Raw genomic sequence first — 24,207 nt, forward strand, 5'->3', positions numbered from 1 at the left:
GCTACATTGGGATCTGGTGAAGATGCAACGAGCGCTAATTGTGTTTTTAAAGGGAGGTTTGTTGTTGTAACACAAGGAAACGGCAGAACACAACACATGCTGTGCACCAAAAGAAGCTTTCCCTGGATGTGTTTTTAAATAGCGTTTTTTACATTTTTGTGTGGGAGCATTTAATTAATGATAACGTTAAAGAGGCTGGCTATATGGTGTTTTCCAGCTCTCGGAAATCCTGTGTTAGTTTGGAGACTTTAATAACATGGAACAATGATGACCAGTTAGAAAGAAGAAAATCTCTTGCTGGAAGAATGCAAAGTGGAAGTTGAATTGTGTTTTTGTAATGGTATTGGGGGCTTGTAATGAAGAACTCTTGAGTGCATCCTCACCCATTGTTAATATACTGTAGGTGCATTTGCACATTCATCTCGGAGCACTTTAAAAGCACATCCAAACCAGTTTCAGAAGAATGCGTGTGGGCTCAGGGGCAGGGCAAGTCCGCACGGAAATGCCAAAAACATGCCTGATCCGTACGCCATCTTCACAAGTCAGGTTTTTAACTGCATACTAAAAACTGGGAAGGAGGTAGTCCCTTTGGAATGGCAGCCCATTCCAAAGGAGGGAATTCAGGAGCTGGGAGGGAGCCCGGTGCTGATGGCCCAATCGGATCTCATCCTGGCCCCCGTCCAGCAGCGCCGGCGCAGTAGGTGAGCGGCTCTGGGCTCAGGATGTTGGGGTCTCCTGGCCGGCTCTCACAGACACGCACACAAAGAGGCTGGGGTGTTTTACGAGGGCCGGCTGTAGTATAACGAAGGGAAACGTAAATTACATAAATAAAGCTGGCAAAGTGGCATTCAGCCCTCAGAGAAAGGCCCTGGTTAAAGACACAGGGCTGCTATTGTGCCTTTCAGTGCAGGAGTCCTCATCAGTCTCAGTTCCCAGCTCTCACCGTTTGAGGACTGTTCGCCCTGCGCCCATTGCTTCTGCAAAAGCCCTCTGCAGAGTTCTGGGGTTTCGGGTGGTTTTCGGGTTTCAGTGTACAGTTTTAATTAACCTGTCATCGAATGGGTCGCCGTTCTTGAAGGTGCTTGAATTTGACTGCAGACGTTGTCGCCTTGCTGTGTTAGAGGGCGATGCCGGATCGTAGTACTGGGTAAGGAACAGGCCGAAGAGAGCACAGTGACCCAACAGTATTTTTGCAGGGTTCTGTTTACCCTTGGGAAAAAAAGTAAAACCAGTTTTGGTGCTATAAGTGGTGATGGTGGACCAGTAGGTGGCGCTCTTCCAACAGCCAGTGTGCCGTTCTCCTAGAAAGGGACGTCGCGCTGTCCTTCTGATGAAACATTGATCCTGATTATTTGCTCATTTAAGATCTCATGTCACCCCCGTTCAGCAAAATAAGTGCTAACATAACCTGAGCAAATACAGTATTATACAGTAAAAATAAGCATTTTTGAAATTTTATGAGGTTTTATATTTAGTGTGTTAGAAAGTGAGGGAGAATATTTCAGTCCTTTGTAGTCTTTTTTTTTTTTGCCTTTTCAACTGGATCGGTGTTCCCCATGGCCTGCTCTGCTCCCTGTCCTGGAGCAGCAGCTCTGCTGCGATTCCCCAACTTGAGTGCCAACCCATGGATTAACATCTCCCTTCCAGGTCGTGTAGCAGCTCGGCCCCAGGTAACAAAGATCTGGTGGGGTTTTTGAGAGTTTTTTGGGGGGGTATTTTTTGTGCAAACGAGGCGGGGTGGTACAAAACGAAGAAAAAGCTCAAAGCTTCTGCGATGCATTTAGCTGACAGCATCAAACTGGTCCCAGACTCCTCTCTCCTGTAAGTTTTCGGATACTCTTTTTTTTTTTTCTGTGAGCCTGTGTTTTGTGGTGGCTTGTAAAAGAGCAGATCCAGGATTACTTCACTGCACCCTTTGTGCTTCCTCCCGAGGAGGGCGGGGACTCCAATGCAGCCGGACCCCCAGAGCACAGGGGCCCTGTGCCAGCTGCAGGGCTGCATTTAGCTCTGTGAGGCTGTAAGCTGGAGGCTTGATGTTCGTATGTCGCCTTGGCGGGGGGACTGCGCAGCAGACGGTAAATCATTTAAGTTAATTATAGAGAAGTCTATTTATCGGAAACGAGTGATCATGGGTGTCTTCCTGCAGGAGCTGCAGCACGGCTGTCCTGGCAGCCTGCCTCCAGACGGGGGGGGTGTCGTTTATAAATAAACCGCTGTGAGAAAACCCAGCCCGCCGTCCAGCGCTGGGAGGGGTGCCGCCTGGTGGGGCAGTAGCTCAGGGCTCAGTCCAGCAGGTCTTGTGCTTTCACTAATCACTAATCACATGCCTGCGGGATGCTCACAGATCTCTCTCCCTGCACGAGCGGCTTAGATTAAAACGTTAAACTGTATCAGCCTGCAGCTCGCAGCTGGCAGCCCCACTGAAGCTCAGGTCTGAGGCCTGGCCAGTACCTGGATAGGAGACCTCCAGGGAAAGCTAAGCGAAGGTGGGTGCACTTTGGCTGCCATGGCATCATCGAGGTGGGGCTACAGATTGGAGATGGTGGAAGGGAGTCCCCATTATCTATAAAAGTGCTTTGAGTAGACTGTGTCTACAAGGCTCCAGCCTTACAAGTGTAACTTATTTATCTTATTTAACGGCAAAAAAAAAACCCCAAAAACTGATCAAGTACATAAAGTAACTTGAAAAACTCCGGGACTCCACAAGGACGGTATCATGCAGTGTGACATAGCCAAGCCATGTGGGTTGCCTATGTCCTCTTCACATACTCAGTGTTTGCTGTTATTCTGATGGGATTGAAATGAGTCTTGTAGCTGCTAGTAATAACCACAGACAGACAGTGATATTAGTCAGAAAAATGGGTTGGAGGTGATTTAGCTTGTATCTGTTCGGCATTCTGCAGACGCATGGCAGCGCGTGCAGTTTCATCGGGTATGCATGTCTCGTAATAACCTAGCAACGCACATCAACACAGTTCCATCCACAGCCCTGCTCCGCAGAAGGCAAAGCAGCGTGGCTGAACACTTGGCCTTCTGATGCTGCCCTGCGGGGAGAGAGCGAATTCAGTCTTCTCAGGGATTAGCTCCTGAGGTCCGGGCCCTCCGGCTCGCGTTAATTCCCAGCACTTGACCCCTGACCCCTAGGTGTCTGGTTGTGCGGCGCAGCCTGGCGCGTGCTCCAGAGCGAGGCACTTGGCAAGGAGGGAGAGGGGCTCCTGCCACACAGACCAGCGGGTTCGAGCCGGCCGGCCCCAGTCCCCCCGGAAGCCAGCGTAGGTGCGAAAACGCCCAAAGACGACGCAGGGACAGATTGTTTCACGTCATTAAAAAAACAGCGTTTCTTCTTGCTTTGACGCGTCGCAACAACCACAGCGCAAGTCTTACAATCGGCACAGGCGGTCAGAATCGTCATCGGTGGAAAGAGACCTGGGCCGATACTGAGTGGCAGTCCAGTCTGGTGCAGGAAGAGCGGAGAGTACCGGCCCAGAGGGGGAGCGAGGAAGGAGACCCGCTGGCAGTGCAGCGCCTGGTCCCGTTTCCCCCCTCCTCTTCCTCGCCAGCACCAGAAGAAGAGTGATTCGCGGGCTGTTTGGCAGCTCCAGGCCTCCCTCGAGAGCCTCTCCCCGGATGGAGCTGCGGACACGTGCTCACGGCGCGCAGCACGCCCGAGTGCTGCTGGGCACCGCTCCTCCTGCCTGCCCGGGTCAGTGTTAAAGTGGCTCTTCAGGGGCATCACGTTGGGGATTTCTTTTCTTTGTGTCGTTGGAGAAAGCTCTTCTCTTTCTGCCGGTTTGTGTGGCACCGCGCTCCGTGCAGAAGATGCTCTCCGTTGTTCTTCCGGCGCGGACTGCGCCGGCGAAGTGTGGCACCGTCAATCGGCGTGAGGGTGGGCGATGAAAAAGCCATCGACGGGGCAGCGTGGTTTCCTTCCTTCCTTACCCCGCGCTGCGACTCCTGCCCCTGCGGGTCTCGTCAAGGTGGGGAAGGGAGCGCGTGCTTCTTGCGCTCTCAGTAATGAGAAAAGCAAGCCCAGAGAGGAGGTGGAGTGCAGGGACACTGAACCGGATGCAGGGAGGGGAGATCATCCAGGCTAGGAAGCTGGAGCCAAGTAGGTTGTGGGTCAGCCTGTAATCCTGCTGTGTGTGTGCTGTACTATTAGCACACACTGTATATATACATTTAGGGGGAGTGGTAGACTTCTCTAGAGGATGCAAGAGGCTTTTTTGGACGTGGGGCAGTATGAAAGTGGTGGAGTCTTAAAGTCTTCTTGGATTGAAGGATTGGCACACTTCTTCCAGTCCTCTTTCTTGTTGCCAGCAGGCCACAAGGTTTGGCACTGGGGCATCCTGGGATGTTGTTGTCCTGAGCTGCTGGGGAAGGACAGATCTCCTTCTTCAGCACCCAGACCCGCCCTCTCTTTCCTCACGCTGACCTTGCCCTGGGAACTCGGCATGATCTGTGCCTTCACCACCGGCTGAGGGACAGGAAGTGACAAAGCAAAAATGCCGTTCATGGAGTGGCACCTGACTGAAGGGGCTCCGGCACGCCTTCTGTGGCGGCAAGCGCTGGCCGGGGAAACTCAGCCGATCGGATGTGTTCCTGTTTGCACAAACACGTTTCTAGCGATATCGCCGGTGCAGGGGCGTTGCGGACAGATGAATATATTAGGTGCACGCTTCAGTTGCAAGCGAGCTGCAGCGGCTGTCTAGCAGATAGCAAGCAGCTCCTGGAGCTGTTCTCTCAGCGGTTAGTAACAGTCCTTCACTCTGCAGACCCCCTAGCCTCTGGGGAGCCGGGAGGTACTCGGTGGTACTCTGTCTCTGCCGGCGGCTTGATTTAATTCTCCTTGCTGCTGCCAGGGCCCAGGGACTCTGGGTGACTGGGATTAAACTGCTTGTCTGCTCGGAGTGTGAAAAAACACCAGAGATGTTGAGAGGGGTATTTTGTTAGGTGGATTGCGTGAGTCGGGGAGGGGAGGTTATGATGTTTCGAGCTGCCGTTCACATTCTCTCTCTCTTTTTCCGGGTTCACTTCTTTTGATCTCGGAAGTAGCGCATGTCTTGGATTAGGGATAATTCTGCGTGTGCAAGCAACAGTGAAGGGAGAAGAGAGAGGTCAGCCGGAGGGGAGATCGGGTCTTTTCTGGATTGTTGGCTGATTAAAAGAGAAGATGGGCAGCTGTTTAGGGAGGTGTTTATTCAGAGCAAGTCCGGAACTGTGTGACCTGTGCGTTTGTAATTCCTGCCAGTGACACCCCTCGGAGGCAGAGAGCCCCAGGGAGGTTTGGTGACTTGCACAGGGTGACTCACGGAGAGTTGGAGGCAGAATTAGGGTTGTGCAGCCTGTGAGGCTCTGCTCTCTTCCCCAGAGGCACAGTGTGTCCTTCACACCCTCATCCTGACACAGTCCTCCCCCCCTCTCTGCAGAACTTGACGGTGTAATGACTGGACCCACCTCACCATTCTTAAACTCTGCTTTTTTATTTTCTTGGCTTTAACCCCTTGACGTGTTTCTGTTAGGAATTTTTGTCAAAGATACCATGAAAGAAACAAGGCAGCGTCAGAAAACGCAGATCCCATCAGGCTGTTCTGCTCTGCGTTCCTCTGTGTCACAACTTCGTCACTGCAGTGTCAGGCCAGAGCTCCAGAGACCTCGCAGGGCGTTTCCTGAACACACTGGATAATGTTTGACCATTAGTGTCAGGATTTTCAGCCAGGACTTTTTTCCACCTCTGAACTTCACTTCCCAGTGTCCCTGGAAAAGATCTTGTGCCACTGTCAGCCACCGATCGCAAGAAATCTCTGTTGCTGCCAGTTTAAAGTTTGGTGCCGCTTCCCCACCTAAAAACGGATCAGCATCCCCCCAACCCCCCCCCCCCTATGCACATACTCTCCCCAACCACTGCCCCTCCCCTCCCCTCCCCAGCCAGCCCCCCCCTGGTTTCTCTGGCCCTCTGAAAAATGAATGGGAAGATGGGAAGACAGAAAGAGATAAAGAAAAGAGAGAGAGAACCCCCCCACCACCACACCACCACCCTCCTCCTCCTCCCCGCTCGGCCCTTTATCATCCTGTCAGCGAAGGCGCAGGTTGGCGCTGGGAAGCCGGAGAAGGGGTTTTAAAAAGGATTTTTTTCTTCGGCAGCACTGCGCAGACGGGATGAGTTGGATAAATGATTTCTTTTTGAATCAAAGAGCCAGCCGGGAGAGGCAGGAGGGGGCGAGAGTCTCGCAGGCAGAGGGCTTGTGGTGTTCTCCAGGAGCCCGGCCGGCTGTAACATCTTCTGCTTCTCTGGGAAGGGTGGGGGGGGGGCGGAGAAGATATAAGGTTGAACAAAAGCCGAAATTTTTAATCGGGGTGGGTGGGGGGGGGGGCACACGGAGAATTACAATGGCAGGGAAACAGTGAAAGGGAGGCTTGAACTCTAGATTGATGACACATCGCTTCTGGTTAAATATTGTCCGACTTCATTTTTTTGAAGGGATGAGGCTTTTTGCTGAGGGAGAAGGCTGAGGTTTAGCAGGGCAGCGATTTCCTCCTTCTGCGTCGTGTCAGCTGCAATGTCGAACAAGCACTACTGAAGCCTGTGTTTTTTGGCTGAAATCCCACAGGGGTGTTTTGGTTTATACTCGCAAGCCCACAGCCAGCAAAGGTTGGACTTGTACTGTCAGGAGATGAAAAACAGCCCGTCAGAGTTCGGTCTTGTCCCTGGGCTGTATAGCAGTCATCCTCCATGCCCAAAGTGCTCACACTGCGGCCCCTGGTTCAGATGGCACTGGCCAGGCACGCTGGGTCAATAATAATTACAGCAGTGTGAATGAAACAGGAGCAAGGAGAGTGGAATACAGCTGTTAACAGTAACAGCAGTCTCTCATGGATGGGGCATTAGTGAAGCAGATCTCGTGTCTGGGGCAGATTTGCTGTGCTATTTTTTCTGTTCGGTTGCGTAATAATTTCTGATAAGAATTCTTTGCATTTACGTAGTACTTTTCATGACAAAGGATCACAAATGGCATTACGTATGAGAAGGGAGTCACTTCATTCCTCACTCAAGTGTATCCCCCACCACCCTGCAGCATGCATGGCTAGTAAGCACCAGCAGACCCACTGCAGAGCAGACCGGGGGGACGCTGTGGGATCAATCCAGGGAGAGATGCGAGAAATAACCTCGCTAATTTAATTCCTCAGGTGTAATGAAAAGATTTCAGAAAGTCCCATGACCCTTTTTTTCTTCGTTGTAATGGAAATTGCATTTTGATGAGCGTACAAGGTGGAGAACCTTACCTGCTCATAACTGCAGCTCTTTAAATTCACTTGTGTTTACTAAACTACCTCTGATCTGCTTGTATTGAACCACCACCCGCCAGTGCTCACAGGTTTGCTGACAAGGGCATGTTATGTGTGGGAAAAGCACCCTAGCCATGTTGTTAAACCAGACACCTTGGTGTCTTTTCAGGAACTGCTGGATGGATGATCGCTTTTTATTTGCTAATTTCCAGCAAGAACTTAGACTGGTGGCCTTTGGTTTTCAAACACTACAGCCATGATTGCAAAAGATGCGTTGTGCTTCTCTATATCTTGTCTCAACCAGCTGTGGTTCAGTCCAATTTCCAGGGTAGCTGTAGGGCAGCATTTTCCAGAAAAGGTCCAAGGCTGATAACTGCACCGTCTTTGTAATGGTTTAAGCATGATTCATGTTTGACAGCACATTCCCGACTTAATCTGTTTCTGGTAGTTGGTCTTTTTATGTGTTTTAAGTTCTGATTTATCATTTCTTTTTGTACAGGGTTTCATAACTCAAGATGAGATTATAAGAAACCCTGAAGAGTTTTGCTAGAGCTGTATTTCTACTTAGAGCTTATTTTTATGTCCATAAATCTGTATCACTGCTGGGTTCGAAAGACTATACTGTACATCAAGCACTTTCTGATTCTCTTTCAATATGGAAGCACCAGCGAACTCCGTGTACTGCTCAGAATAGCTCATAAATTATGAAGGAATGTGATTCACAGTAGCTTGAACAGATCAGTGACAACAAAGGAAACTGCGACAAAAGGTGCTTGTTTTTATTGTTACCAGTATCTCTTAGGAGAACAGTTTTCTCACAGTCCCCTGTTTTAACAATCAGTTTATGCAAAGTTTCTTATCAGATAGATCAGGCACATCTTGTTTATACAGTGGGGTGGGCAGACCTCATTTTCAGAAATGCAATTTTGCAGTGCGACTTTTAATTTACAATGCTGAACATGCTTGGCGTTAATCAGATTTGGTGTGCACCACAATGATTAAACACCTTGCTGGGGGATTAAAAAATGAGATGTCTCTTCGCAGTTGCATGATGGCACGTGCAACATTTTGACATATTCGGAGTCTGTAAGCAGTTGTAGTTTCCGAGTTATGGATGAGCTGGCTATCACTGCAACAATGGCACTCTCCCAGCACTGTTCCCTGCTGGAAAACCAGAGTAGCTGAAGTCTGCTTGACCCTGTCCTGGCTGGACCTCTGCATATCTTCAATATCTGTTACCTATATCGGAAACTGTTCTGCTGCTGCTGCCGTTTACAATTTGCGTCTAGATAAATAATTCTGTTCAATTTTTGCATTTATCGTTGTGGAGTTGTAGCAACCTGTGCCCATTTTACCAGAGCCCAGATGAGCTCAGAGGTATAGATGCAATTCTCTGATGCAAGAAATTGTAAAGGGTTAATAAAGTGATGTTATTATGAAACTGAGGCGATCTGTGCAGGGTCAGAATAAAAAAAAAAAACACAGCGAATAACAGAAAGATTTGGCTTGCCGCTTGACATTTCAGATACAAACTTCTCGTGAAGCCTGATGTGTAATCCGTTTTTGGGAATGGTTTGCTGTTATTTCTTTGGTCCGTGACGGGGATGTCTTTTTTTTAGAAGGCAGGCGTTAAGTTCAGTAACAGGCTGTGCTGCCTGCCCACTGCAGCTCTGCATTCCTGAAGAGCACAAAGAGTCACCCTGTGGTAAAGGTGGGCTCGGTGGGAGGTGGGAGTGAAAGAGGAGGGGACCGGCTATCTTCTCTCCCTGGCCCCATTCCTTTGAAATGCTGATGATGGCACCCCCATCACTGTGCTTTTCTGTTTAATGAGGGTCAGGTTATCCATTCCCAAACCACACTCCCCTCCACCCTGGGACAGTGCCTACCCCCTGCCTCCCCTTTCACTCCAGCATTTGTCATGTTCAGGCACCGCAAGCTGCTGCTCTATGGTGCTTTTGTTCCCCAACCTGCTTGCTAAGCAGGGGATTTTCGATGTTCCATTAACATTTGAACTGGCTCGGCACATTTTTACATTTCACATCGCTCGGCAGGATCAGCCCCGGGTTCCAGGAGACAAATCGCACGCACAGGCACTGGCTGTCCTGTGAGCGTGCACGAACCCCACCCCGACTCTCTCAGCGTCTCGATGGGCATCTCGGACGGGGAACACGGGGGCTGGCAGTGTCATCGCCAGTGTGCTTGAACCTTTGGGATGCGGGGTGTAACCCCGTTTCCGTTCTCGTCCAGAGCATCAGCAGGGTCTTGCACTGTTTCCACATGGGACCCCGGAAGGCAGAGCACACCTTCAGCCCTGTCACCCCCAGAGTGTTTGATCTAGTCATCCTGCACGTCACAAGTTAACATTCACCTATCCTGTGCTTAACTGTGCTGATCTCGTTCATTCTTTTTGGGCTCCACACACATCTTGTGCCAGCTTCAGTGCAGGGAAAGGAGCAGACACTTGAATTAAGCGATCAGCATTCCCAGCTAGTTACAGCAGCCTTGGGATCATTTCATCAGGATTATCTGTGCCAGTCTGCTAAGTGTTATATTCGTTAAGTGGCTGGGACTCACAGGGGGAGATAATACCAGGCACAGTTACTGTCCTGCCCGCAGCAGTTTACGCACTGAGGAAAAACAATATTGTTTTTAAAAAAGCCTCTTTGTTCTAGATGGCAATATGTGCGTTCAGTGTTTCGGCGTGTAACACTGTTTTGGCGTGACCATACATTCTTGAATTGAGCTCTCTTTCCTTTGTGGTCTGATACTGCAGGATACCAAAGTAACAGGGTAAAGGTTTATTTGATGCTGAAAAAAAAAGAGACGCAGCGTTTCGGCAGGTGTGGCACCTGAAGAAGGCTCCACAGCCAAAATATTGTCTCTCTTCTTTTCCTTTCAGCATGGAATAAATCCTCACCTTTTCCTTTGCAGCCTACACATGCTGACGCAGCTACTGACTTGAACTTCTGGATACCAAAGTCGCTGTAAGCCTCCCAGTGTGTTTCATTTGACATGAAGGCTGGATACATTCTGGGAGTCTGCAGAGATGAGGACAAGGTGAAAATAGCAGGATGGGGCTTCAAATGAGCAGTCGGACAGAGCAGGGCTGTGTGCCCCACGACGCAGGCCCTACGAAGGTCATCCTCTTGAGTACCACAGGAACCTGTGCTTGGACACATTAAAGAGATAATGACATAGGCTTTCACAAGAGTCATTTTGCTTCTCGTTGACAAAACAGATAATTAACAAGTCCTTTCCTATTCATCTAGGAAGCTTTTCAGCATGTAGTCTTCAAGTGGGTTTCGACTCAAGTGTTGCTCATTACTGTGCTACAGATGTATGTCAAGGACTTACCACATTTTGTGTGTCTAACTATAAGCAGATCCTGCTGTGCCACATGCAAGGAATTACTGTATATAGTCTTCTGTATATCTTCTCTTGGTGCTTGCTGGAGGCACACAACATACTTGTTATGCACTTTTTTCATGTCAATTACCCACACGAGCCTGACTTTGATTTGAGGACAGAGTTTCCTGCCCCCTCCCTTAACACCTACACTTCTTAAAAGTATTGGAACATTAGGAGGGTCATAGCTGAGAGTGTGTTTTTGAATATCTAGCTTTTCTGAGCTCTTAAAGTAGGCTGACTGCAGATCCAGCGGAAAAGCTGAGAATATAAAGGACCTGTGTTATGGTGGTACAGGAATTGCTGGTTCAGGCCCGATCTCTGTGCTTAGTCAGACCTGGCTGGGATTTGCCAGGCTGTAGCCCGATTGCCCAAGCACCTTGGGGACTTGTGGGGTTCGGTTTTTTTTTTACTTTGTGCACAGCAGAGACCCCTGCTGTTTGCCTATCCCCAGGTGCGTCTGCACTATTATGTGAGTGAAGCGCTGTATTCTTGCATCTTGGCATTGCGGCCTGACATGACAGAGCACATCCCTGCAGCAGCCTGCAAGTTGTCTTCATCTCCCCAGTGCCCCTACAAGGGATTGACCAAGAGCGGGTCATTCCGAATCGATAGAGAGCGGTGCTGATAATAAAATTATTATTCTTCTTATTATACTGAACACAGGAGCACAGTGCGAGCGCTTTGGGCAGGGTGAATGACATAAGCCGCAGACACAAGACCAAACCTAAGACAGTCTGAACACAGAGAGGTGAGCTGGGGAAGATCCTGTGCGCCACTACGCCCTCAGCTCCATTGCAGCCTCTACCGTGCACCTACAAGTGTACCGGGTGGCCTTTGCAAAGGCTGTTGGCTGGTTGGTTTAGCTCGTTTGCATGCCAAGATGGCAACCTAGACAGATCCAGCCGCGCGGCATCGACGGCAGCAGGGGTATCGGCGCACGTCTGCTGGGAAGGGAGGTGGGGAGAGCCGTGGACGTGGGTGAGCACACTCTGTGTCTTTAAGAGCGCTGTGTCGCTCGGCGCTGTGGAATGAGGAAGGCGGAGGTGCCAGCTGGATTCTTGGAATTCTGCTGAGCAGAAATGCGGGCAGGCAGATATATATATATATTTTTTTACTGTGGCATCACGGGAATAAGATCCGGCACTGCTTGGAACGCTTCAGCTCACCGCAGATGGAATGAGCACAGAGTCGGCTGAAGGTGTTTACTCTCCTGCCTGCTGCAGAGTCTCTCGAGCGTGGATAAGGGCCGCTCCCTGGCTGGCTGCCCCCTTGCTGTTCGGTTCCCTGCAGCCCTGCACTGATCTCATTAGATCTTGCGCAAGATTCAGCAGTTGCCCGCTTCGCCGGGGTCTTATCTCGCTCTGGATGTCGGAGGCGACCAGCTGTCGGGCTGTAAGGAAACCAGAAAATTAAACGGAAAGTCTGGCTGGCGATCTAATTCAACACGTAAAGCACAGCTCCAGCTTCTAGGCTCCAGTCATAGAATTGTTACTATTATACTGAACACGGGAGCACAGTGCGAGCACTTCAACAACAACAACATCACTTTATTAGCCCTATACAATTTCTTGCATTAGGAATTAATCTTTTCGCAGACCCCAGCTTTTCTCCATGGGGACAGACACACAGACAGGGAGAAGCTTGGGGTCAGAGCGCAGGGTCAGCCATTGTACAGCACCTCTGGAGCAGCTGGGGTGAAGGGCCTTGCTCAGGGGCCCAACGGAGTAGGATTCCTCTGCCGGCCGCGGGATATGAACCGGCAACCTTCCAGGCACAGATCCTTAGCCACAGAGACGAGACCAATCCTAAGATAGTCTGAATACGGAGAGCTGCGTTGTGTAGTGTGACGCACAGGAACCTCCCCAAGTTCTACGGCTTCTAAGAACCACAGCCATGGCAGCCATGTTGGTTTTGCTTATTAAGATCTAAAAAGAGCTCAGGAATCTGTGTCCCACAGTTCCTCTGCCCTGGCGTGCTGCTCGCACCTTTCCCCCCGACTGCTGCCCAGGCTTCAGCCCTGGGCTCCGTTCAGACGCCCCCTTGAGGAGTGATGGCTGACTGATGTGGGAGGAATGACTCTCTCCCCGTTGTCGCTGCTCTCCCGTGGGGGCGGGGCACCGACGGGACGTGAGCTCTTCTGGGACTGATGACGGCGGACAAGCTTGGAAGGCAACAAACGAGTGAGCTCTGAGAGGCCAGAGGAGGGCGTGAGTGCAGGCATTTCGCACAGGGGCCAGGTCGCCAGGAAGAAGGGAGTATTACGCCGGTGCAGAGAAGGCGACAGGGTGGTGGGGCCACTCCAGATTCACCTCGTGCAAGATGTAACGCAGGATAGCTCCGTTGCTTGGTAATTTGCATGCTTGCTGACTGCACACTGGCTGGAGACACTTGCGCCAGGACCTTCCCATCTCCCCTTGCCATGAAAGCCACCATTAAACTTTCAGTCTCTGTTTGGCAAACAGGTGATGCGGAAGATCTTGGAGAGGCTCACAGCTCGGCAGTGGGTGGCATCGCTGTAACAATAGGGTGTTGTGGCACAGCTGTCTTCGCTGGCGGGGGGGCTGGGGGTAAATTGGTGGCAGTGTCTAATCTTTATTGCCCCCCTAACACCTCTGATTGGAGGGGGGGCAATAAAAATACTTTCGCACCCTAAAGATCCAGGCAGGATGTCCTCCGCACTGCCCTCTCATAAACCTCCCTGAATTCCCAGCCCCATTCTGGTCTGAACCTAACCCTCATTATCTGCTTTTCATTATTCCTGCTCACCTCCCAAAGACCCAGGGTCCTGCCCCACCGCCACTCACTGTGTGTGCGCAGGCAGGCTTGCTTTCGCTCAACCCCACAGAGGGCAGTCTGGCACCCATCACAGGTCTGGCATTCCTGGGCAGCTGCTGGCTCCTGCCAGGCCCACAGGCCACATGCCCTTAACCTCTGGCTCTCCGGCAAGCTCCTTTTCAGTGTGGCACTCAATTATGTGGCTCTCGAAGTAATTACTGGCTCACCAATATGGCAGCGCTGAGGTCTTTTAATGACAGAGCATTTGAAGGCTGTACCAGCAAAACCAGGCTCCCAGTACAGAATGTCAGTGTCGCCTGGGGTCCTTCCAGGGACTCATTCTTCAGCGGCTGACGTAAGTCCTCAAGTACAACATCCTGGCTGGAAACACAGGCCTCCCCCATTTCTTTTGACTCTCCTCCAGACCTGGAATAATTAGTCATGTTGTAGTTAATTTCCCAAGTTCATACCGCATGCAGAGGTTACTCACAATCGCAGACAGCCTTCAAACGGGGAGGCTGTCATTCCTGACCTTTTGGTGCTGTTGCAGCAGGCCCTTATGCACAGAACGGGGCATTAATGACAGATATCAGGCAGTTAACTGGCAAGCAGGAAAGGCAGATGGGTCCTGTGCCAGCGCATTTGTGCACAGTCAGCGTAGCCCTGCAGCAGAGGGATCTGAAGGGAGCCGTTCCTGCATGGGCTGGCCATGTCCACTGCAGTCTTCCTTCGCCCGGTCCCGCTGGTCCTGGCGTCCCTTCTCTGGAATCTCCTCTGAAATGGACTCCAATGGCACAGAGCACAGAGCTCGGCCTCCCCTCCCCCCCGCCTGCTGTCCTTATCAGTAAAAGTAAACAGTTTAAGCCCTGGTGTTAAATTAGTGTCACAGTTTGCTGCCAAGGCCCCAGCAGGCCTTCCCCTGCAGAGTCCTGGGGAATGCCCTCCAGTCGGAGCTCCGAACTGCCCGGCAGGCTCCGGGCCCGAGGCTCGGCTCCGCTGGGAGCTCTCCTGGGATTTCCCCTGCGCTGCCCAGGTCTCTGCACAGAACACGGCTGCTTCCACTCCGGATGGCCTCGTTCCCTCTGACTGACCGACTGCTGTCTGATCAGCCCACTTTGCCCTGGGAAAAAGCACTGATTACAGCCTCAAAATGTACCATAAATAATACACTAGTGCATCCCCATCCGTAGAGCTCTCTGTGAGGGACACAGGCCATTTGTTCTGACCTGGTCTGAATTTGCAGGGCACTAAACAAGTCCATTGCATTGCTCGTGACTGTCGTATTCACTATCACGGCACTGTGCGGCATTATCTATCTAGATCCTATTAGTCCTCACGGAATTGCAGTCTAATGATATTCTTGAGTATTAGATCTGCCAGGCTGTGTGTGTGACCATGCTTTCAACAAGTGACTTCTTTTCTGGCATGAACAAAGACTCTCAATCTGAACCATTTATTTATTTATTTATTTATTTATTTTTAAGTGGCGTTTTGCAAATACAGAAAACTTGCAAACTTTTTCAAAGTCTGGGGGAAAGGCCGTCGCTCTTAAGCTCATCGTGCGCGGCCTCCGCTGTGTGGAAGCGCGATGCGAGATGAAAGATTTAACTGTGCGCGTTTTGGTCAACGTCGGCCTGGGTGCTGTGCGGTTCTCAGACCAGCTCCCTCCCACCTGCGAGTCGGTGGGACTTTTCGGGGACTCCGCGTGCCAATGCGCACGAGCGGCCAGGTGGGGGAACCTCGAGTGACGTCAGCGACAGGAACGCGGAGGAGCGCGCCGGAGTCGGCGTGTGGGTCACCCGGAGGTGAGGCGGCCGGCTTCCGCGGGTTCAGGAAAAGTTCACCCGCATAACATTAGGCAAATTAGTCCGGGGGGAGACCGGGAAACCTGCGAGAAAAAGGGGACGATGGGAAAAGGGGGTCTTCCGCGTCACGGCGTGGGAGCAGGGCTCGTGGGTGGAAGAGGAGGCGTCACTTAGTGCTGTACGAGAGAGGCATTCCTGGTAGCGGTGGAGGGGTGTGTGTGCGTGTTTGTTATGTCCGTAAAACTGCGGCGGCGCGGTTTTAGTTTGCTTTTTAAAATTGTTTCAGACGACCACCACCACCTCCTCCTCCTCCTCCTCCTCCTCCTCCTCCCCTATTTTGATTTCGAACCGACAAGTGTTAATCCTCTTCCCCTCCCTCAACCACACACACACACCCCTCCACCATCACCACCGAGCCGCTGGGTTTGCGGCTTGTACCGAGAGAGCGGGCGGTTTGGCCCGGGTCCTGGGGCTGTGTGACTGCGGGGGTCCGGAAAGGGTTAAGTCGGGGAGGCGCTCTGGAGGGAGAGAGAGAGCGGAGAGAGAGGGAGGGAGAGAGGAGGTAGGTGGGGTCCGGTCGCAGTTGCTCGCTGCCGTCACAATCTGCGGCGCAGGGCAAGCGGGTACCCTGCCTGGGAACAGACTTGGCGTGAGAGAGGAGAGAGATCCCCGCACGACAGCAATAAACACGGAGTCGGGGGGGGGGAGACGGATCGAGTCACGCGAAACGGGGGGGATTAAAAACGCGAAATCTGCGACGCCAGCGAAACACAGCTTCCGCGCCTCTCGCCTCGACACATCCGAGGCACTCGGCTGGATTTAAAATTATTTTATTTTGTTTTGTTTGGGGAGGGGAGGGTCTCCCCCCCCGATGTGGTGGAAGGAAATTGAAAAAAGAGTGCCCCCCTCCTCCACTCCATCGCCCTCCCTCCCTCAGTGCCTGCCTGCCCCCAGTCGGTGTCGACCGCAAGCGTCGCAGGGCAAGAGGAGACTGTAGCCACCGAGGCAGGAGGACGAGGGCGGTCCGGTCCGGTCCGTTTGCGCTGTGGAGGTGAGGACGCGCTCCTCCTTGCCCGTGAAGATGTCGCGCCTGTACGGGGAGAGCGGCTGACGACGCCAGCCTGTTCCGTGCGGGATTTGTACCGGCGTAGCTGGGCTGTTTTTTTGGCGTGTGGGTGTCGCGGTATTTTTTTTTTAAGAAAAAACTTCAGTTTTTTTTGCCTCCCTTCTTGCCTACCTTCTCCAGTTTCGTGGAGTTTTTTTTTTAAATAAACAGTTTTGTGGCGGGGTGCGGGAGAAAAGTTGGCACCGCGGGACCCGTCTGGAGCAGGGAGCGCAGCCCGGGGCCCGCTCGGGAGCACACGGAGGTGGAGACGCGCCAGCATGCGAATCGCCGCCTCTCCAGCCAGCGCTTCCACGCACAAAAACCGCAAATGAAGTTGTTCTCGGACCATGCGGGGAGACCCACTTAGTTAGCTGCTGCACCCAGACCCCACACTGAAATCACTGCCCGTTACTTCATCCACAACCACAGTGATTGGTCTTCTTGCTGGGACGGAACTTTGCTGTTTGTTTTTTTTCTCTCTAAAAGATCAAATCATCAGTACAGCCAAACTTTTTTTTTTCCCCCAGCAAGGCTGGGTGGGGTGGGGGGGAGATCTCCCACAGTCACTACCTCTAAGATGTTGTTTGACAGCTAATCAGAAGAAGTTGTGCGAGTAGTTCTTGTTGCTCCTGCCACCGAGAGAAGATTTTGTTGTTGTTGTTGGGATATTACTTTCAATCGGGTTTTTTTTTATTTTTATTTTTTTTGGAGTCGCCAACACGCATCATGTATGAGAGTGTGGACGTGGTGGGGTTAAATCCCAGTCCGAACCCGTTCCTAATGGTGGATTACTACAACCAGAACCGAGGATGTTTAATCCAGGAAAAGACGATCGTGGCCGGATCGCACCACCCTTACGGCAGCTCCATCAGAAACCAGCACTGGACCGGCTCCAATCACTGTAGGTGGACATTTCTGCTCCTGGGTTACAATGTTTCACTTCGGGGGACATGTGTCTGAGCGATCGCGTGTTACGTGTAGCCCAACTCGCGTTCTGTGGGCTTCCGCCTACGGTGCAATTTCACTGGTCTGGATCGATCTGTATCCCGGCCGCTTCGTGTAATTACGGCAGGCTCGTCAACGAGTTTAAATTAGCGCGGCCCCGATTGTGTGTGAGAGAGAGAGCGAGCGCAGGTGCTGTGATTTAAGGCGCTGCTTGAGTGACCTTCTCGGTGTTTGTGTTTCGCTTGCAATGTCTCATGTTGTCCTTTCCGAACGAGCTCCTTACTAGCGTGTTGGCTTCTGTTAAACCACCTCGGCGTCTGCCGGCTTTCCTCGCCGTGTGAACGTGGAGACCCTTGCGTGCGCGTTTGCTACACCTCCTCTGTGTGTTTTCACCTAAACATGTTTTATTTGGTCAATAGCTTATTGCATCTATACCCTCTCGATGGTTGTGCTTCAAGCACAAACCGTTTGGACGGCTGTAGTAATCACCATTACAGAGGGCTTTACCGCTGTAGCCCCCGGCCAGCCCGGCGCTCTACATACGCGACTACGGGTTTTGTCTTTTTTTTCCCGGCCTACAGTACATGTAGCGAGTTGTAACAGTAACTGTGCAGTAACATTTCCAAAAGAGCGAACAGAAACGTGCTTGCAATGCTGTGTTTCAATGCATAGGACACTGAGCTCATTTTAGGAGGCACCTTTGTTAAATTGCATTCTAACGGAGGTTTTTGTGGATAATACAGGACGCGCTGCTTTTACATTTCCACAGATTGACTGTTTTTGTGGGTACTTGCTGTGCTTAAGAAGGCGAAAATCTTTAGAATTGCGCGGCACAGTAAATGTATATTTGAATTTAAGTGCAGGGCTTTTTAAAACCGGTTGAATGCCAAGTAAGAACAATTATGGGCCGAGCAGCTGTTGGTAAGCGAGTTTTTTTTGGAAACAGATTTTCTGTTTCTAGTCCCTTTCCGAAACTTGTTTCTTCCGGACGCAGGAAAGAATTTTTCCTCCCTAAATCGTTAGTCATCGCAGTTTGTGCCAAACTAGCGTATTGAACGACGCGCCTTTCGTGGTTTAACGAAGGTAGACAGGGCGACGGGGATGTCATCATTTCTAAACCGATCGTTCACGATTTTTTTTTGTAAAAAAAAGCGTTATATCTAAACGCTGCTGTCGAATACGAAGTTTGTACTCGACAGAAGACAAGAAGAAAAGGTCATCATCGTTGTCGTTTTTGCACTCAAAGACCCATAATCGGTCCGTGTCGTCAAACCGTCGTGTCCAGAGTCAGGAGGGACATTCGTTTGATCGTGTTTCGGGGTCGCCCGCTATTTTATCTGCTATTTTCATTAGACTTTTCTAATAACTGAATTCTGGTGATCATTTGTGCATATAAGCCCTATAAGGAGCGGAAGAAGGGACAGTAGAAATCGCCGGACTAAGGCTGCGCGACGTGCTGCACCTCCGGGGAAGGCGACATCGGGAGCCTGTTGTCGAGGCTGGACAGCTCGGCCTGCGAGTCCAGAATCACTCGCGGCCGGACTTCTCTCTTCGGGGAAGAAGCTAACTTTTTGTTTTTAATTTGTGCTTCTTTTATTCAGTCATTGTTTTCCGGTGGGGGGTGTTGTTGCCTAAGTCGTTTCTCAACCCTTACCGGTGAGCGACTTACTGCGAAGCACTCGCCTCTGCCGGTCATTGCTATCTGAAGCGGTTTTGCATTTATCTGCTGTGCTCAGAGTAATGCTTTTTTAATGCATCAGACACAGCTCAAGGCTGGGGTATTACATCTCAGGCGGGAGAATTCCAGATGATTGTATTTACAACTCATTCATCATTTTCAGGCATTGTAAAAATGCCAGACGAGGATGCTGGAATAGAGTCGTGATGTGTACTGGGTGCGCTGGTTTAGAGACATTTTTATGTTGGAACAATCAAGCTTCTTCTGCGAACTGTGCTGAGGTTAGTTTAAGTATAGGTTGAATTCTGGTTCTGGGGTGGTACCCTCTAATTTTTATTTTTTATTGTTGAAAAGGGGGGTCTTCCAGGAATATAATGGCCTCATTAGTGCTTCTTCTACAGTGTCATAAAAATCAGATATCAAAAGCACATGCATGTCCCCGTATGCCTTAATATAGAGAGGAATGCAGTGTCTTCATATGAATAGTGATTGGGACCAGTGACTGCACATCATTTTCTCCTTAATAGTGGGGAAACTCTTGGCCATGTGTCTTTGCTGAAATGCATGTGTTTCTGGAGGTGTAGGTTAGGAGAGGAGAGCAGTTTCAACATAGGTGGTGTCTAGCTGAGGAGTCTGTGTGTTAAGGGTGGGTAGTTATCACCACACCAAGGCTGAGCTGAAATATTGCTGGTGGCTCTTTTAACAAGGCACCTCTCTCTGTGCCTTTCACTTGGGGAGGTTAAGTTACGTCTAGATCACAACACGACAGCAGTGGAAAGAAACCAGCCTAAAGCATTTCCATTCATCTGTAGCCCCAATGCAAATTTGTAGCACGAGGTAAACTACATAACCATCTGCAGCGTTGATTTTTAAAGAAAAAAAAACTTGATTTACTTATGGGGAAAGTACCCACACAGCTGGTTCTGTCATACTTGGGGGAGGGGGGAATTAGACTTAAGAGTAGGTTAAAATATATTACCTCTCACCAGATGGAAGAGAGACCATTTTTTGTCTTTTCAAATAAAGTGCAGGATCTGATCCTTTAGCCTCTTGCAAGATGTAGAAAGGTATTGTGTCTCCAGCATTTGTTTGGGCATGCAGCCATTTCAGGGCTGTATAAGCTTGTTTTGATTAATTATTTGCTCTAATGCTTAGTTCCCCTGTCCTTTGAGAGATCAGTCACTTAAACTAATGGCTGCAGCATTCATGTGTGTTTCTCTCTCCAAGAGGTGAAAAGAAGAGCAAACAGCACCTTCCGCTGAAGGTGTCTTCAGTGAAGGTCATGCAAACTAAAGCTACAGGCTCTGTCTGACGACCCTGTTGTCTGATTATTCCTTGCCTAAAGGATGAAATCAGCTTAATGCAGTTTGAAGACATCCCTCAAGGCAAATTAGTTTTTTACGCCAGCTCATTGGCTGCTAAACTTGAGTGGCTGAAAACGAAACTCCAGTTCAAGAAAAAGATTTTAGCTCGGTTTGTGCCTCTAAAAATATTTACAATGACATTTGATTAAAAAAACAAACAAACAAACGGAAAGGAGTCTGGCTTCGAGAATCGCCCCACTGGCAGGAACACCGAAGGCGCTGAAGAACAGTCACTCCCAGCTCACATAAGCGCTCGTATCTCTGCTGCCTGGCACATGGCTTTGGATGCTCTGCAGTTCTGCCTGTGTTTGTGTAAAAGACACAACGCATCGTTAAGAGGGGCTCCAGAGCTCTCCTGATGTAGACCACAGCCATTTGTCTCAGGGCCCGACTGTGTCTTGTGCTGTGCTCCGCCATACACCATGCAGGATTCTCATTAGCCCGTATTGAAAGCAAAAGTATTTTTTTTTTATATATACTAAAATGAAATCTGTCTTCAAGAATCCCCCCCCTCTCTGCTGCCCCCCTGCCTCCTTCAGTTCCCCCATTGTCCTTCAGGAACAATGAATCCCTGACAGGCAGGCCATTTTCCTACCCTCCCTGGGCTTTTGTTCATCAAAGCAGGCTTTTGCAAGTGAAATTGACCCTCGTTTAGGGATTGAGAGGAGATGAACGCTTCTCATTCACTGGATCTGCTGAATTGCCACATCCTCTGTTTCCTGCTCAAGTAACCTGCGGACCGTCAAAATAAACAGCATGTGACCGTGTGTTTGTGTCTGCCGATAAGAGCCCCGGCGCATTGAATACCATCCAGCCTGCAGAGTTAGCGAGCAGAGGTGATCAAGGGCTGTTGGCTTCATGCTCCCACAGGGGAGCTGCACACCTGTCCACTCCGTAGATTGTGTTTCCTGCGGCGGACAGGGGGCGAGTCTTCGCCAGCAGCTGTCCCTTGCTTTGTCTCGTCCGCGCTTGTACTTGGGGGTGTGCGGTCTGGGTGTTCTGGTGCGGCGCGGGGAGACCACATGGAACAATAAGAGTGCTTGGAGGAAATCAGATTCGTTTTGCCTTTTCTGCGACGTGTACCAGTTGAAGATCGGGGTGGGTAGGATTTGCCTAAGGAAATTTCCAGCGCATGTTCCATTAATAACCCAAATGCCGTGTGAAATATGCAAAAATCTTAACGACTAGTGCCACTGGAGTTCCCAAAGATCCGTGCGCACTGTGAAAGTCTGTGGGGCACTCAAATAGCGACTTTTCTTCCGCTCTCTGCTGGTGGGTGTCCCAGAGCCCCCAGCGCTTATTTTAAGCAAGGCGAAGCCGACCTGGAGCCAGAATGGGGAGCGAGTAGGAGGGGTTGGCCTTTGACCCCACGTGGGGTCACATGGCGAGGATGGCAGAGGAGAAGGGAAAGAAGGATGAGCTTGTGAGGGGGGGGGGGGGGCTCTCGGTGGGCCAGAATCCCATGGGGCAACAGAGTGTCACCCAGGGTCGCATGGTGGGGCAAGAATCCATGTTATGTGTTCCCCATTGTGATCCCTTAACCCAACGGGGAGCGGGTTCTCATTTAGAGTGGCGGCCAATTTGTACAGCAGGGTGTGGACAAGAGCAAGCCAAGGCAGCGTCCTGCTGGGGGTTTGAACCCGTGACCCTCAGGCCCAGAGTCCTGCTGGGTCACAGGAGGGTTCCCATCCTGAGGGGTCACATGCTACACCCACCATTAAGCCCCCCCCACGACATCGCCCTGCAGAGGAAAATTGTGCCCCCATCCGGGGTTCCCCCCCACTGCTTGCAGCTGGGCGCCCGCGAGGCTCCGAGGCCTACAGCTGTGGTTTGAGGTCAGGGCTTTGGCCTGTTGTCCTTTGAGTGGGGGGGGCGTATGTGTGCCGATACGATGAGACCCGCCTGGGCAGAGAGAGCGCACACCAGCGAGCAGGAAACCAAGCGTTTTTGGTCGTGGGGTCGTCGCCTCGCTGGTCGGCCCGTTGCGTCCTGCGGGTGCGGTCGCTGGCGGCGGTGGGGGTGGGGGGGCTCAGCCCCGCGGCCCGGGCAGCGGTACCCGAGGGAGTACCATCCCAGCCGCCTCCCGTTTCAGACATCGATGGGAGATTTTGAAGAACAAAACGTGAGCCAAAACCCTGGACGCTGAACGAACCCCCCCAGGCAGTCCTGTGTATCGGAACAAGCTCTCTGACGTGCCTTTAGACGCAGGAGGAGTGGAGAAACAGGAAGGGGTTACGCTGTGTTTTCTTTGGCCTGTAGGTGTTGTGCAAAAGGAGTGCTGACGAGCAGGCGGAGAGTTTACAGCAGGTCAGATGAGTGCTGGCCGCCTGCCCTTTTTGTGGGAAGCGATCATGTGACCCTCGCCCGTAGCGGGAGGAACCTGGCCGCGCGGCGTCTCGTCTGCGCACGGTTCTTTTTTTTTTCCCTTCTTCTTTGTGTGCCCTTTGGCATCTGCACCTGCCCCCAGACTTCACCCGGCAGAGCCGGTTCTCTCTTACCCCCGCCTGTGCCAAGCGGCTCGGTGACTTTAATCGGATGGTATTTGAGGGTTTGTTACTGGGAGCCGAATCTGACTCATGTGGTATTTTAGTGCGGAAGTCCTCTCTGAAAACCAGATGGTATTTTATTGTTTCCCATGCTTGTGGAAGCAGTGGTGATAGTGTGTGTGTGTGTGTGTGTGTGTGTGTGTGTGTGTGTGTGTGGCGGGGAGGGGGGGCTGGAAGAAGAAAAGATCAAGCCTGTTGGTCTGGACTAAATGTGCATTGTCATTTTGGAGGGAGGGAGGTGGAATTTGAACTTTGGACAAAACAGTGAGAACACTGGTAGTAGCTGTGCTGTTTTACAGTACATGGAAAAGCAGTGAAAGCTGCCTGTGTTTGTTTTATGGGTTTTATTGAAACGGGGCAGCCTGCTGTATGGCATCCGGCAGCGCCTGCCTGTCTGCACGGGGGCACAGCGGTGGCAGACGAGCGCGCTTGCAGATGGGCTCGTTAAACGTGCTTCACGGAGTCCTGTCCTGGGACAGGGGTTGTCCCGCGGCACCTTGGAACAAGGCGTCATAGACGCCCGCTGAAGAAGGGTAGCGCTTAACACTGTTAGGGTCCTCAAGACGCTGTTCATTCGCAGAATGTTGTGCATTTTCCTCTCCTTCCTGGGAGACATTCTGATTGGGCGGATCTAGATCTGCCAGAAACTCAGTCGATTGTTCAGGAGCTCGTATGCACATGCAAGCGCCATAGGAAAATCCCAATCCCTTTGATTTATTCATGTAGCAAGTTCCATAGAAGTATACAGTAATGGGCTGGAAGTCTTTACCATCGTCTGAAAGGAAATTAGAGGTTATTTGGTTCTGTTTCTCTCTAGTTCTGTAGCCAGCATTGCTTGTACTGCCAATACCAAAAATGCCAGTAACTAAATGATCAATATTGTTCAGTTTCCAGTAGCCTTTCAAACCTACATGCCATTGAGAAGCTACAGCATGCAGCACAGACCCACACAAACTGGGGGAGACCCTCCAGGTTCCTCACATGTAGGCACAAGTAGTGCCGCCAAGCCAGCATTTTAAGTGGCTCAGTGCTTAAGGGGGAGATAACTGTTTTCAACAAGTGATTGTCTGTATCACCTTTCGAGTGGATTTGCTCGGCAGTCTCGGGGCTTAAAGGAAGCCTGTTCCCTCTTCAGGCACCGTGGGTCTCCTCAGAGCCGCCGCGCAGAGAGAGATTATACAGCGGATAAACACCACAACACTATGCCGGTAACGGGGGGGTGTAGGATGTAGGAGGGGGGTTGTGAATGCTCAGAAACCTGCAAGCTCTCCGCTCACGAATGGGTTCTGTCTTGTGG

General features: G+C 51.0%; 1 protein-coding gene across 6 annotated transcripts in view; it reads left to right on the forward strand.

Annotated features, from left to right (window-relative positions):
• The window catches only part of raraa (retinoic acid receptor, alpha a), a 156,909-nt gene that overhangs the window by 93,111 nt on the left and 39,591 nt on the right, over positions 1-24,207 (forward strand). Inside the window, exon 1 of one of the 6 annotated variants that reach the window (XM_088622891.1) lies at positions 2,027-2,075. The exons of 3 other annotated variants lie outside the window; for them this stretch is intronic. In XM_088622891.1, coding sequence (XP_088479017.1) covers positions 2,042-2,075 — 34 coding nt within the window. In that variant the 5' untranslated portion in view covers positions 2,027-2,041. Of the gene's footprint in view, positions 1-2,026; positions 2,076-15,842; positions 17,279-24,207 lie in introns of those variants that run through there. 2 more of the 6 variants (XM_088622886.1, XM_088622889.1) reach the window with 2 other exon arrangements.

This window comes from Lepisosteus platostomus, chromosome 28 (genome assembly GCF_059453375.1).
Source record: "Lepisosteus platostomus isolate fLepPlt1 chromosome 28, fLepPlt1.hap1, whole genome shotgun sequence".
In the NCBI taxonomy this organism is placed as follows: domain Eukaryota; kingdom Metazoa; phylum Chordata; class Actinopteri; order Semionotiformes; family Lepisosteidae; genus Lepisosteus; species Lepisosteus platostomus.